Source organism: Crocuta crocuta, unplaced genomic scaffold (assembly GCF_008692635.1).
Source record: "Crocuta crocuta isolate KB4526 unplaced genomic scaffold, BGI_CrCroc_1.0 scaffold83, whole genome shotgun sequence".
NCBI classification, from domain to species: Eukaryota; Metazoa; Chordata; class Mammalia; order Carnivora; family Hyaenidae; genus Crocuta; species Crocuta crocuta.
The window spans coordinates 7,504,992-7,520,036 of NW_027529638.1; the positions used below are offsets into that span (position 1 = coordinate 7,504,992).

Consider the following 15,045-nt stretch of genomic DNA (forward strand, 5'->3'; position numbering starts at 1 on the left):
TGAGGGTCTGTTCCATGTGAAAAGAATTCTTAGGTGCATTTCAGTAAATACACCATTATGTATTAATGACTAAGCTGGTAGGAAATTAGTGAGTGTGTATGAGATTCTTAATTTTTCTAATGAGTTTTCAGTAATTTTCTATTGATTGTTCCCTCCGCTTTGACTTTCTGACTTCATTCTATTATTCCCTTCCTGAAAAAAGGCAAATGATGACTATAAAATTTTCAAAGCATTTTGAAATATTGATCTGAAAGCTATTCATCAGCTAAGTGGGAAGCTTTTTAATTTTAAATTTGCTGTGGAATTATTTAGAATCTGTTTTAGTAAGAGCACAGAATCCATTTATAATACCTGTTCTCAGTTGGAAATTTTTGCCTAGGCTTAGGTTTTACATTTCAATAAATGGTCTTCCCATAAATTGACATTGTAGAGAGACTAACTACATTTAGCTTTTTCTTGGAAAAGTAGTTCTGTGAGCTATTCCTATTCGATTTCGTGTAAAAACTTAGAACATGTTTAGCTTGGGTCTTTTCCCCCAAGGTGCTTGGATCTTTGAAGAGTCACAGGGGTGTGAACATAGCAAGAAAGCAGAAGCCTTGGTGATTTAGGTTAGGGTGGAAGTTTGCTAGGTATTTATGTCTGGGCTCTGTGGTTTGGTTTCCAAATCAGTGATGGTTAAACTATGCTGGTGCTCAGTAGCTTGACCACCGAAGCATTTCTTTCTCTCTTTTTTCTCATCCATCCACCTCCCAGAAGATGAAAAGGCCAAGCGAGAAGTGTCTTCCTGGACTCTAGAAGGTGATATTAACACCGATCCGTGGGCAGGCTATCGATACACTGGTAAACTCAGACCACATTATCCACTGGTGAGTAAATAAGGTAATAAAAATTTTGTATTCTTTTAAACCAATTTTCAGAATTTTCAGTTTCCTAGAAATGATACATGTATTTTGTACTCTAATTATGAGTCACATAATCAGGATGAAATTTGCATTCTAGCTCGTTCGTTTTTATGGCTTATTAATTGGATTTTAGGATAGTTGACAGTCCTGGACAAAGGGGAAAAGAAAACATTTTAGGTGAAAGAATTAAAAATTCTTTCTTTTAAAAAAAATTTTTTTAGCTTCTTATCCCTTCTGCCTGTTCATTCTATTTCCAATTCTACCTCATCCCACCCTGCCTTCTCTCTCTNTTGTTTTATTTATTTCTGAGAGAGAAAGAGAGACAGAGAGACAGAGAGAGAGAGAAAGAAAAACAGCGTGAACAGGGGAGTGTCAGAGAGCCTGAAACAGGCTCCAGGCTCTGCGCTAGCTGTCAGCACAAGCCCAATGTAGGGCTTGAACCCATGAACCGTGAGATCATGACCTGAGCTGAAGTCAGATGCTTAACCAACTGAGCCACCCAGGAGCCCCCAAGATTCTTTAATCATAAAAAAAATCAGGTAGATTTAAATCAGAAAAATCAGATATTATCTGGCCAGCACAGTGGTAATATGTTACTTTTCCCCTAGTTTTGTTAGTTTTGTTTTGTTTTAAAGTGGTATATATTTCTACCTTAATTTAGATATGGCTTTTTTGCCATTTCTATCACTTCCTATGTTCTTGGCAGGTGGACCTGAAGAATCTTAACATAGGAATTAGGTTGAAATCTATTTGTCATCCTTAAATATTTAAATTCTCTTTATTGATGTTTTTCTTTTTATAAGGAATGTATCTTTATTTTTTAAAATTTGGACAAAACAAAAACATAACAAAGTCTCTTTAATTCTGCCTCCAGGGATAATGATCAGACTAGAAGTGTTCTGATGTATGTTTACTTCAAGGCATTTTATTGTTTTAGGTTTGTCATTTTGCTTGGAACAACACGGGCACCATGTTGCTGTGTGTCCTTGCAAATCCTTGCTGGATATTTCTTAAATATCCTAAGAAAGGGAGTGGCATTAACATTAGGGAAGTAAAGCTTAGTCTTCATGAAATAGATATGATATTTAAGATGTCATCTAAAACTTGTTTTTCATTTATATGCTATGAATGAACTTTTATCTTTAGTGTTTTCCCCCAATTTTGCTTTCTTTGTTATTAAATTTTAATAATGAAAGTTACTTTCAGATTTGAATAGGTTTTAACTAATCTCTTTGATGTTTTTAGATGCCAACAAGGCCAGTGCCAAGTTACATTCAAAGACCAGATTACGCTGATCACCCTTTAGGTAAGGTCTTCTGTGCTGCTGCTTCTTTTTCAATTTGTGGGTGTGGTGGTTACTGAAAAGGAAAGGAGTGCTTTTTTTGTAGAAATTTTTTATTGCTGGACTTTCAGTAAATGTAAACATGTTTTTCCAAGACACACTAGAACATTTGCACGAATTAAAGATTCCTTCCTTCTCTTAGAAATCTGCCCAGTTTTGAAAACTGTTGGTATAGCTGTGAAAGTCTACATTCAACATAATGTATTTTATGTTGTTATGTCAAATTCTAGATTAAAAACTTGTTTTGATTTTATTTTTTATTTAAAAAATTTTACTGTTTATTTTTGAGAGAGAGAGAAAAAGAGAGACAGAACATGAGTAGGGGAGGGGCAGAGAGAGAGAGATAGAGGGAGACACAGAATCCAAAGCAGACTCCAGGCTCTGAGCTGTCAGCACAGAGCCTGATGCAGGGCTCGGACCCATGAACCATGAGATCATGACCTGAGCTGGAGTTGGATGCTCAACCGACTGAGCCACCCAGCCTCCCCAAAAACTTGTTTTGATTTTAATGTGTCTTCTACCTTAATTATGTAGTGTCTATATAGATAGAAAACAGATTGTGGAGGCCTCGAATGAATGCTTAACTAAAGACTCTGGGCGGTAGCAGTAATAGAAATAGTATGATGATGATGATTCTATAACTGATAGTATTTTTTCATAATTATGTGTCAGGCACTGTGCTAAATTGTTTACACGTGTCCCATCCTCCTGTTACTACCCTGACCATGCCTGAGGTGGGTTCCGTGGTCTTCTCCAGTTTATAGATACCTGTAGTGAGATGCCCAGGGAAGACAGGTAATGTGTAGCACAGGTTGCCCCTGCCAATTAGAGGAGGAGTTTTTATACTGACTTATAAGTGTCTTTTTTTTTTTTTAAGTTTATTTATTTATTTTGGGAGGTGAGGGGCAAATTTCATGTTGAAAATATCTTTTTAAAGTATCTGACTTGGACCTTCCCAAATTATGAGGTACTGTTATGTGCAAAATGAGACTTGACTATTATTATGTCATCAGGAAGATGATTATGCTAATGAATACTACATTTTCCCATTCATTTTGGCTTTTCTTACTGATTTTCTTTTCTAGGAATGTCTGAATCTGAACAGGCTCTTAAAGGTACTTCTCAAATTAAATTACTCTCATCTGAAGATATAGAAGGGATGCGACTTGTATGTAGGGTAAGAGTTGTTTTTTCCGCATGAGATAAGATAGATTGAAGTGGGCATGAAGTTACTAGACACAAAGTCAATGATTTGCTGATTTACAGAGGTGGCAAATGTTAAATTGTAAGACTATGGCTAGTCATATTTTCATTAAACCATCGTTAGCATATGATTTTATGCAATGGTTGTTTTCTACTTAGCCTTTTTGAAAAGTACTGTGGCAGGTTGGCAGTCCATTTTTTTGCCCTTGCATTTTTTTTTTTAAGAACCAAGTTTCATATTTTGTCATTTTATTTTCATGAGTCATCATAACATAGGGCAAAGTTGAGCCTTTATATAAAGTTAAGTAAAAGCCTCTATTGTGAAATTCAGTAGCCCACCCTTATCTGTGGTTTTGTGTTCCACGGTTCCGGTTACCCACAGTCCAGCACAGTCTGCATACAGGTGATCTTCCTTCTGATCTAGTGACAGAAGGTCAGTAGTAGCCTAATGCTACATCACAGCGCCTACACCATCCCCTTCACTTCATCTCCTCATGTAGGCATTTTATCTCCCATCACAAGAAGGCTGAGGACTGTACAGTAAGATATTGTGAGAGAGAGAGACCACATTCACAGAACTTTCATTAGACTATATATTGTTATAATTGTTCTGTTGTATTCTTATTGTTGTTAATCTCTTACTGTCCTTAATTTATAAATTAAATTTTATCATCAGTTTATACGTATAGAAAAAACAATATATGTTGGTTTCAGAATAGTCTGTGGTTTCAGGCATCCAGGAGGTCTTGGAGCATATTCCCTGCAGATAACAGGAGACTGCTGTATGTAGGAAGTATAGAAATGTGAGAAGACTTGACTTCCATCGATTGATTTTATTGTTTAGATTCCTTAGGATATACATATTCATCTAGAACTCAGTCATGCTTATTTATTAAGCTGGTTAGCCTAATTTTATTTACATATTTATACGTACATACTTGTTGATGGACATTAGAAATACAAATAGTTTTAAAATGAAAATTCAAGATTATATTCTGGGTGAGATTCATTTTACAAATTTCTCACTAATTCTGAGATAGTAAATAGTACAAAAGGTACAGATTTGTTTCTATTTCATTTCTTGAATGTATTAAATGTCTTTTACAGCTTGCTAGGGAAGTATTGGACATTGCTGCTGGCATGATTAAACCTGGTGTAACTACTGAAGAAATAGATCATGCTGTACATTTAGTAAGAACTTTACTTTTATGTTTTGAAAATGTTTTTCACCTTATTAGATCTTTTAGGCTTCTAAGATATTAAGTAAACTTAAGTTGTGAATGTCTTAAGTAACATGGCTAGTTTTAAAGCAGATTTACTATGTTTCAATATAGAAAACATTGAATAGTCATTATTCCCATTTTTAAGCATCTGTGACATTGAGGACCGAGGTGAGCTTGAAATATCTTGTTTCTGAAACCTCACATTTTTTACTGTTATGAAATGATTAATTTTATTAGTGCTTTAACTAAATCATGCCATATGGTATAGGGATATCTTTTTTTTTTTTTTTAAGTAAAGATTGCCTATGCTTCATGGAGAGACTTTAAAACCCTAGCAAATACATGAGTGCACACGTTATATGATTATCTTGTTCATAAGAGAAGAGCAAAATTATTTAATAAATTGCATGGTAAACTAATTAAATCTGCTCTGGTAATCAAACAAAAACAAATCATGAAGACCTATTGACTTAGTTTAGTATTTTAAGATGTTTATTTCCACAGTTTATATGGTGGTGAAGCTGGTACTCTTTAAAATTTTTTTAAATGTTTATTTTTGAGGGAGAGAGAGAGCATGCGCATGCACAGAGTGGGAGGGGAAGAGGGGTGGGGGGGACAGAGGATCTAAAGTTGGCTCTGTGCTGACAGCAGACAGCCCGATGCAGGGCTCGAACTCCCAAGCCAGGAGATCATGACCTGAGCCAAAACCAAAAGTCAGACATTTAGCCAACTAGGCCACTAGGGCACCCCAAGCTGGTACTCTTTTTGCATGGTGGTGCTCCCGTAAATTGGACAACTTTTTTGAGACGGAATTTGACAATGTTTCTTGGGCAGTAAAAAATGTTTATAAAATTTTTTATTCAAAATTTATAAATTCTGATTTTGGGAAATTGTTCCCTGTGTTATAAAATATGTAGTATGCAGTAGTAGCATTTTGCATGCTTGCTATATATAGGCTAGATGCTCTTTTACTAACTCATTTAATGTCTGCAACAACTCCATGAGCTAGATACCGCTGTCCTCTCTCCATTGTATAGATAGGGAAACTGAGGCAGAGGATAATTGTCCAATGTTACAGAACTTGTAAAAGATGGAGTTGGCATTTTTAGTCAAGGCAGTTTGCTGTGTGCTCTGAACTACTATTATACTGGCTGTGAGAAGTATAGAAGCATATCATTAAATAAGGGAAAAGTGACAGGCATGTAGTTTCTGGTTGTAATTTTTTTTGTAATTCAGGAAACTTCATTTAAATTTCTAATAGTAGTGGAATTGCCAGTAAAATTATGGTATATTTCACGAATCATATTACATACAAGTATTTACAGATTATTGGTCTGAAGACTGTGTGGCAGTGTGGAAAGAGAAATTATGTATGCTATGACTCCCATTGTGTAAAAACATCCAAGTAAAACAAGATATGTTAAGGAAGACCAGACCTTTTTCTTAGAGGTTCCTTTGTTCCATATGAATGTAGTGATTAAAATGTATCAGAAGTACTTTATCATCTCTTTTAATTATGCTGGCATTCCCTTGTTGGTCATGGGGATATATATATAGGCTTGTTATAATTACATTAAAAGTACATTTCATATTTGCTTTAGATATTATCTTTTTATTTTAAATAATATATTTCTAATAAAGAGTTAATTCTAAACTAAAATGTTTATACAGTAACATTTGTGTGTACTTGGAAATACTTATAATATGTGAATTTGCTTTTCTTTTGCACTTACCAGTAAATTGGTTTGCCTGCAGTCTGGTGTATATTGTTTAAGATAATTATTATTTTTCTAAAATGAAATATTAAATAAGCTCATTAGCATCTGTACAACAAATGTTTTGACATTTAAAAAATTTTTAAATCTGGTTAATTGCATATAGATTATTTTTTCTTTTTTGTACATTCCAAACTATTTTCTCTGTATTTTTATTTATTGTAGGCATGTATTGCAAGAAATTGTTATCCTTCTCCCCTGAATTATTATAATTTCCCAAAGTCCTGTTGTACTTCAGTGAATGAAGTGATCTGTCACGGGATTCCCGATAGACGGCCCTTGCAAGAAGGTGATATTGTTAACGGTAAGAGATACGTAAGCATGACTTTGGTCACCATGAGCAAAGCAACAACAAGGTTTTGGGAGTCTGATAGTGACTTGTGTTTTCTTTACTTGCTTCCTGCCTTTTAACTTCTCTCTTTTTTATATTTAAAATTTTAAAGAAATCTTAAATTTATGAAACATTTTCTATGATTTTTAAGATAGTTCCAGTATGGTATGTTTGGCACAGCATGATTGTGATTGACAAATTGCTGGAAGATGTCAGTGAAATGTGGAAGTAATGTTGATTCAGTGGGATTTCCCCCCACCTCCACCCCCTTTTCTTTTAGTCCACTAATGGTTTTGAAGAGATCAGGGCAGACTTTCTTACACAGAAGGAGAAGTTTTTACTAATATATGAAGATCTTAAGAAAAAAGCTAAAATCCTACGGAAGTGCCTTCCTTGATGTAAGAAGTTCAGAAAGTGGCTTGCAAGGCCCACTGTGTAAGGTATCTGGGGACGCTGCAAGTGCAAAGGAAGGAGCTGCTAAGAAGACATTTCTCCCTGTGATTAAAAGAAATATTGACGAAGAAGGCATCCCTAGATGGTATTTTTAATATTGATGACCTTGGTCTTGTTAGTAATCAGATGTCTTCAGAGGCTTACCTGTCAGATAAGGAAGCATGAGCCGCCGTGGTCAAGGCTGCAGGAAACATGTTACCTGTGATGCTGGCTGGGAGTGATAGTGGAGGCATCTGACATTTCTTACTCAGGTTATTTTTTAGTTAGGATATCTGTTTATAAAGTGCCATGGCTTTTGCCCAACCCTGTTGTTCATACAAACCCTGTTATTTTTAATTTTTCATACACGCCCTGTTAACTTTATTCTTATCACATTACATACTGTGTGAGGTTTTTCAGGAATGTGTGTGTGGTGGTAGCCAACACCTATATTGTGATACTGTAGGTTGGTCAGAATTCATGGTTTAAAAAAACTCTTAACGTATACATTTAGTGTATTATAGTTGTATACTAATAGTCTAGTCTCTATGTATTAAATATGTTGACAGAGGAAAGGGTGAATATTCACAAATAAGTGAAAGGCAGATGAGGTTTTGAAAAAAAAAAGTAGATCAGTGTAAGTTTTTTTATTTAGTGATTCTCTAGGAAGAGGAAAACTCGTTGAAGACAGTAAGTAAAAGCAGTATTTTCTGTTTAGTGTCAAAATGTAGCAAAGTCCTCCATTTAATGTTATTAATGGCTTACTGATCTTGTGTGAATGTGTTTTCAGTACATTTCTTCTGACATAAATGATCTAATTACTACTGTAAGTGTAAAAGCCCACCATCTGGCTTGTGCTGCGTGACCACATCCCTTTCTGCCTCAGTGAGTTTAGTTGCATTACAAAGGGGTGTCTTTCAGGCAATAATTGTATATCCACTAGTGTCTGGTTTTAGAATGTAGAAATTGTCTTTCTTATGAAGCTGCTTGATGCTGTCACATTGGAGAAATGTCTTCTATTTTGAAACGAAAATATTGGTCTTTGTATTTGCGCACTGTTTTGCAGTGGACATCACTCTTTATCGCAATGGTTACCACGGGGACTTGAACGAGACGTTTTTTGTTGGAGAGGTGGACGAGGGAGCACGGAAACTGGTTCAGACCACGTACGAGTGCCTGATGCAAGCCATCGATGCAGGTCAGTGGCAGCGCTGGGACCCACTGACTGGAGCCATTGTGTGTTGATGGGCTTCAGATGGCTCGTCCCTCCACAATTCTTTCCTTGCCCTTACCAGTGTTGCATCTCCCCTGCCTAAGTTAGCATGGGATTTTAGTAGTGATGGATAGACGGGGTGATTTGGGGATCTCTTGGTGAGGTGGACCAGATGATTGCTTATTATCATTTATCTCTTATGTGACTTATTTTCCTTTCCTTTGGCTGATAAATGAGAAGGAATCTATATTATATGTATAACATATGATAAATGTATAGGAATGTATAGTTCTTAAGTGCAATTTTTTCCCCTGCTTATTAATTCTTTTATATTATGTTTTCATTATAAAAAATTAATGCTAGATTATGAGAGAAAAGTGATCTTTTTTTATAGTTACAGTTACTCTTTTCCTTCTTATATCTTTTTTTCCTGAGGGATCTGCTTTTAACATTTAGATTTTTTTCTCCCCTGTGCATTAACAGATGGACACACACACACACACACACACACACACACACACACCACATATACTTATATGTATGTGTTTAGTTAGGTTAATTGGAGTTATAATATTGGTAATATTCTGTAATTTGTACTTTTTCTCAGTAGGATCTTTGTGGTTTTTCCCAATTAGCATAGGTACCTGCATGCATAGATCTACCCCCTTCTTTTAATTGCTGTATATTATATTCCATTCTATGAAAATTTCTTCAAGTATTCCCCTACTAGAATTTGGTGTTTTCTAGATGTCTTGCTATTGTAGTGAATATTATCTTTGAGTACAGGTATATTTCTATAGGATTTTTCTCAGGCTGGCTTTGTCCACTCAGACAGCTCATACAGATTTTGTTGTTTTTGTTGTTTACAGTATGTCTTAGGAGGAGAGAAAGAATGGCTTGTTGCGAATGTTAACAGACTGTTACTAAAAGGGCATTTTGAGTTGAAACAAGTTTTTCGGTTGAATCCCATGACATTTTAGCTCTGTTGTTCTATAATTATCTGTACCCACCTTCCTTTCCCCCCACAATGAACCTGATATATTGTCAACAAAGTACTGGACAAGACCACATTCTTTGATGAACACATAGTTATCTCTGATAACATAGATCTGTTATTTTTATTGTTTTAGGTCCATTTTAACATGCATGGGAGATGATGAAATTTTTACTATTAAAAATCGGGGGAATGAAAAATGAAAATGTGATATTTTCATATATCAGTGTGTGAGATTTCTTTTTACTTATTATTTGTTGTTGATTACTTAAAAGCTAATATTCTTTAGTTTCTCATTTTTAAGAGTTGTAGTTTAAAATAATTTTTAGGGTTTCTGCCAGATTATACCTTCGATGTTTATATCCCTTTTGCTTTTCTGTGAGTTGATGGAAATAACCAGGGAGCTGAGATGTTGTTTTACAAAGAGACAGGAATCAAACTTGTCAAGAAACTACCAGAAACCAAAGTCTTCATCACAGTAGCCAGGATAGAATTAAGTTCCTTAATCTTTGGAAAGTGTTATTAATATCTTTGTATGTATCATTCTTGCTCCTTATTTTCTACCAACTTAGCTGCTCAACATGGTGTAGAGCAGTAGAGAGCTTGACTGTTGTTAAAATGATCCTTTTAGAACAGGGCTTCTCAATCTACACATTAATTTGTTTTGAATCTGATCAGTCTTCATTGTAGGGCCTGTCCAGTGCGTTGTAGGATGCTTAGCCCCATCCCTGGTCTTTATCTGCTAGATGCCAGTTTGTCTCAGTGCTCATAGTTGTGAAAGCCACAAATGTCTCCAGGTACTAATGAAGTCTCCAGGTTCTCCAGGCACTAATGTCTCAAGCTTGTGATCAGAATCGCCTCTAGTTTGAGAATTAGGAAGGGAACTCCTCTCTTTTAAACTCTCAGTATTTTTGAAAAGGGACTTTTTGTTGTATATTGTGCAAAATGGGTTAAAATTTTGCTTTCCTCCCCCACGACTGGGGTTATGGAAAGGCTTGGATGGGAATGCAAGCAAATCATTATGAAAGTCAGTTTGTTCCTAAACATTATTAACTTCACACCCCTGAAAAAAGTAAAGCTGGAACATAGAGTTAAGAACAAGTACACATTAATTGAAATGATTCCTGGAGCTATTTGCCCAGAGATTTGATTGGCTGGAGGCCATATGTTGTGCTGGAACCACAGGTTGAAAATCAGGTAGGCAGAGTTAGGAGACTGTTGGGAGTTGGAGCACCCCCAGAACCATGGCTAGGTTCTCCGGAAGTCTGGCATGTCCCACCCTCTGGGGTCTCAGTGCGGGGAGAGCCATAACAACAACAAGAACCACTTTGTTTTGGTTTATAAGTGGCAAAAGTCATAAAAAATTAAGCAGAACAGGAAGTACATAGTGAGAAGCATCTTTCTGTACCCTGTCCCCAGGACTATCTTGAGAGGCAACTGTGAATCATTTGAGGATCACTTTTATGGGGATAAAGAAGCCCAGGGGGAAGTAATCCTTTGAGAACTTGATCACTCTGAAACTAAGGACAAGTTCAAGTTACTTTCTGGACATTGCTTTTTGTCCTGGTGCTCTTTTCTCTCTTTACTTCTTCTGCTCACTTTAATAGGACAGCACACTTGACCTTAGAGAAGGAGAGAAAGATGCATAGTATTCCATTCTTTTAAAGCAAAAGGTGTGTCTCTCCAACTCCTTAGTATTGCACTTGTGTCCTTTTCTGCACTGAAGGAGGAAGTACAGGTGCTACTGTTTTGAATCTCAGCTTTGCCATTTATTGGCAGCGTAGTATCTCTTTCCCTTGGTTTCCTCATCTAAAGGTTTTGTAAGGAACTTGTTTATGTATAGACATATAAGCACACGTTTATGTGTAGGCATATAACGTAGGCATATAAAGCATTTGGAAAGGCTCCGGGCACATAGATAGTAATTGGCAGTAAATGTCACTTATTATTACTTTGTCATGAGTCTTCTGTTTTTCTTTCAGTGAAACCTGGTGTTCGGTACAGAGAATTGGGAAACATTATTCAGAAGCATGCCCAAGCAAATGGGTTTTCAGTTGTTCGAAGCTATTGTGGGCATGGAATCCACAAGCTTTTTCATACAGCCCCCAATGTACCCCATTATGCCAGTAAGTACTACCCAAAGATTTAGTGTTTGCTAACCATTTATTTAACAAATATTTACTAAAACATTTAACAGGACCTACTATTTTGTATTTATTTTTCTATTAGCTGTTATAAATGGACCCTCAAAATGTATATTTGCCTTATACACAATACACATTTATTTTCTCATTCACTTAATAGTCCAATAGTGTTTGGTCACTATTGGGGGTGGTGGTGATAGGGCATTTATTCTGTGACCGAGGTTCTGTCATCATCAACCTATACCTTTCAAGAGTTATTCTTCTAATCTGTAGATACTGGGAGGAGGGGAAGAAGCATAGAGAGGGTTATGTTTGGGATGTTTTAATGAACCAACCTGAAACTGGCATAGATCGCTTACATTTTTTTCATTGGCAGGGATTCAGTCACATGGCTACACTAACTACAAAGGGTGTTGGGAAGTGTAATCTAGCTGAGGGCTCTGTAAGAGAAGTAGACTAATTTTGGTAAGCAGCCAATAACCTTTGCCGTGGTCTAGCTGTTAGTATTTTTTTTTTTTTAATGTTTACTCATTTTTGAGAGGGAGAGAGCTTGCACCCATGAGTAGGGGAGGGGCAGAGAGAGAGGGAGACAGAGGATCTGAAGCAGGCTCTGTGCTGACAGCAGAGAGCTCGATGCAGGGCTTGAACTCGAGAACCATGAGATCATGATCTGAACTGAAGTCAGACGCTTAACCGACTGAATCACCAGGTGCTCTTTCTATATCTGTTCTGATTCTGTAAATGAAATTGGTTTGGCTTGGTTTGATTTTGTAGTATATATCAAATACTGTGCTATTTGTTGGTATAAATAAAGGGGATAGAAAAAGGTACCTTTTTCTTTAAGTTGAGTGCTATCTGATGGAAGAAGAAAGGAAGTGTGGGACAGTTAATGTCTTCCAGAAACCTTTTCTTTTGGAGAGAAAGGCATGCAGGAACAAGTCTGTTATTTAGTGCTAGAAGTGAAAGCTGTCCACAGTAAGCGGCCTAAGAAGGAATTTAACAAATATATGAGTTATTGCCATAGACCCTTTCACATAATTTCTTGTGCTTAAGTTTTCTCATCTTGAACAATAGTAGGGAGTGGCACCTACCCTAGAATTGTTACTAGGATTCAGTGAGATAGTGCATGGAAAACACTTAGTGTTAACTTTTAGGAGGACAAGGACGAGGATGATATACATTATTTCATTTGATCATCACAACTCTGAATAATTTCCTTTTTTTTAATGTTTTATTTATTTCTGAGAGAGAGAGAGAGAGACAGCGTGAGCAGGGGAGGGTCAGAGAGAGAGGGAGACACAGAATCTGAAGCAGGTTCCAGGCTCTAAGCTGTCAGCGCAGAGCCCAGCACGGGGCTCGAACTCACGAACCGTGAAATCATGACCTGAGCTAAAGTCGGATGCTTAACGGATGCTTAACCGACTGAGCCACCCAGGCGCCCCGCAACTCTGAATAATTTCTTAGCCCTGTTTTATTTATTTATTTTTTATTTATTTATTTTTTTTATGTTTTACTTATTTCTAAGAGAGAGAGAGAGAGACAGCGTGAGCAGGGGAGGGTCAGAGAGAGAGGGAGACACAGAATCTGAAGCAGGTTCCAGGCTCTAAGCTGTCAGCGCAGAGCCCAGCACGGGGCTCGAACTCACGAACCATGAAATCATGACCTGAGCCGAAGTCGGATGCTTAACCGACTGAGCCACCCAGGCGCCCCAAGGCAAATTTATTCCTATACTTTTTGCTGCCTCGTAAGGACTGAAGCAGTTTGGTGCAGGTCCTGTGGGAGATAAGAATGGTTGAAATTTTGGTTTGGTGGAGATGAGGAAGAGATTCCAGGTAGAGAGGAAGCATGAATAAATATTTCAGGTTAAGACTGAACAGAGACAAGATAGGATGATTTAGGGTTGAGTACTATGTGTTAAAAACTAGCAGGAGGCAGTGCCATACCGAAGATATTTGACTTCATTTGTTGGGATTTGCGGAGACATTTTTGTGCAGAAGAATGACAAGGTGAAGTTGCTATTTTGGGAGGACAAATTTGGCAGTGGTGTCTAGAATGTATTGCAGGTGTGAGCTAGTCAGGCTAGCCAGCCTGGTGCACAGTTGTTGCTGTAGTCGAGGTGTGAGGTGATAAAATTCTAGATGTCAGTAGTTGTGAATAAAAAGGGAAAGGAGTGAGAAACCTCTCAGTGGGAGAAGCTGGAGAAGTAGTTTATAGTTTAGAGCACAGCATTTGATATATATCAGCAAACATTTATTAGCAGACCACGAAGTTTTCTTTATATAAGCTGTGAATTGTGCTTGAAATAAAAATTAGCAACAGAAAATAAGGAGCCAACTTAATTCCTTCCTGGTAAACCCTGTAATCTGATGTGCATTCCATTAACAGAATGGAAGTGGCTACTCTGATTACAGGGATACATGAGTATGTGTATATTTGTGTAAAAAGAGGCATGAAAAAAAGTCCCTTTACTTACTGAACTGACAAATTGGCAGACTCAGGTTTAGGTATGGATTATATAAAGAGGATTGAAGACGATAGAATTTATGGGAGAAGGGGACATGGGTCGGTGATGACCGTGTCCATAAAATACATAAAACCATTTAATTAGAAATAAAAAAACAGTTCTGAAAAAAGAAGCAAGGGCCAGGTATACTTGCTTTCATACATTTGATACGTTTATGAAAAGTCCAGTATAAATTGGGTTTATATATATTAAAATATGTTGTGATTATTGTAGGGAAGTGTAAAAGGAAACTGCTGAGTCTTTGACAAGCCGAGACCTTTCGAAATGTGTAAATGATCCCTGCTTTGGCTTGTAACTCCATGTTCCTAACCAGCCAAAGGTAGAACTAGGAAATTGTTGTGTAACTTCCCTCCCTCCACCCCTTCTACGTAAGAGAAGTTAGAAGTGATTTCCATAACAGTGTGGAGGATTAACAATAGACCTCCCCTATGACCCAACAATAACTCTGCTAGGAATTTACCTAAAGGACACGGGAGTGCTGATGCATAGGGGCACATGTACCCCAATGTTCATAGCAGCACTCTCAACAATAGCCAAAACATGGAAAGAGCTAAATGTCCATCAACTGACGAATGGATCAAGAAGATGTGGTTTATCTATACAATGGAATACTACATGGCAATGAGAAAGAATGCAATCTGGCCATTTGCAGTCCATCCTCGAGTGGATGGAACTCGAGGGTGTTATGCTGAGCAAAGTAAGTCAGGCAGAGAAAGACAGATACCATATGTTTTCACTTATTAGTGGATCAGGAGAAACTTAACAGAGGACCATGGGGGAGGAGAAGGGGAAAATAGTTGGGGAGAGGGAGGGAGGCAAACCATGAGAGAGTCTTGAATGCTAAGAACAAACTGAGGGCTGATGGGGGTGGGGGAGAGAGGAAGGGGGGTGATGGGCATGGACGAGGGCACTTGTGGGGATGAGCACTGGGTGTTGTATGGAAACCAACTTGACAATAAACT

The 15,045-nt window shown here is 37.2% G+C and overlaps 1 protein-coding gene across 2 annotated transcripts in view; it reads left to right on the forward strand.

The window, feature by feature from the left end:
* The window catches only part of METAP1 (methionyl aminopeptidase 1), a 60,211-nt gene that overhangs the window by 36,880 nt on the left and 8,286 nt on the right, over positions 1–15,045 (forward strand). The window contains exons 3-9 of one of the 2 annotated variants that reach the window (XM_077762344.1): positions 754–866; positions 2,148–2,208; positions 3,330–3,421; positions 4,555–4,638; positions 6,611–6,749; positions 8,275–8,406; positions 11,398–11,541. In XM_077762344.1, coding sequence (XP_077618470.1) covers positions 754–866; positions 2,148–2,208; positions 3,330–3,421; positions 4,555–4,638; positions 6,611–6,749; positions 8,275–8,406; positions 11,398–11,541 — 765 coding nt within the window. The remainder of the gene's footprint in view (positions 1–753; positions 867–2,147; positions 2,209–3,329; positions 3,422–4,554; positions 4,639–6,610; positions 6,750–8,274; positions 8,407–11,397; positions 11,542–15,045) is intronic. The other variant, XM_077762345.1, reaches the window with a different exon arrangement.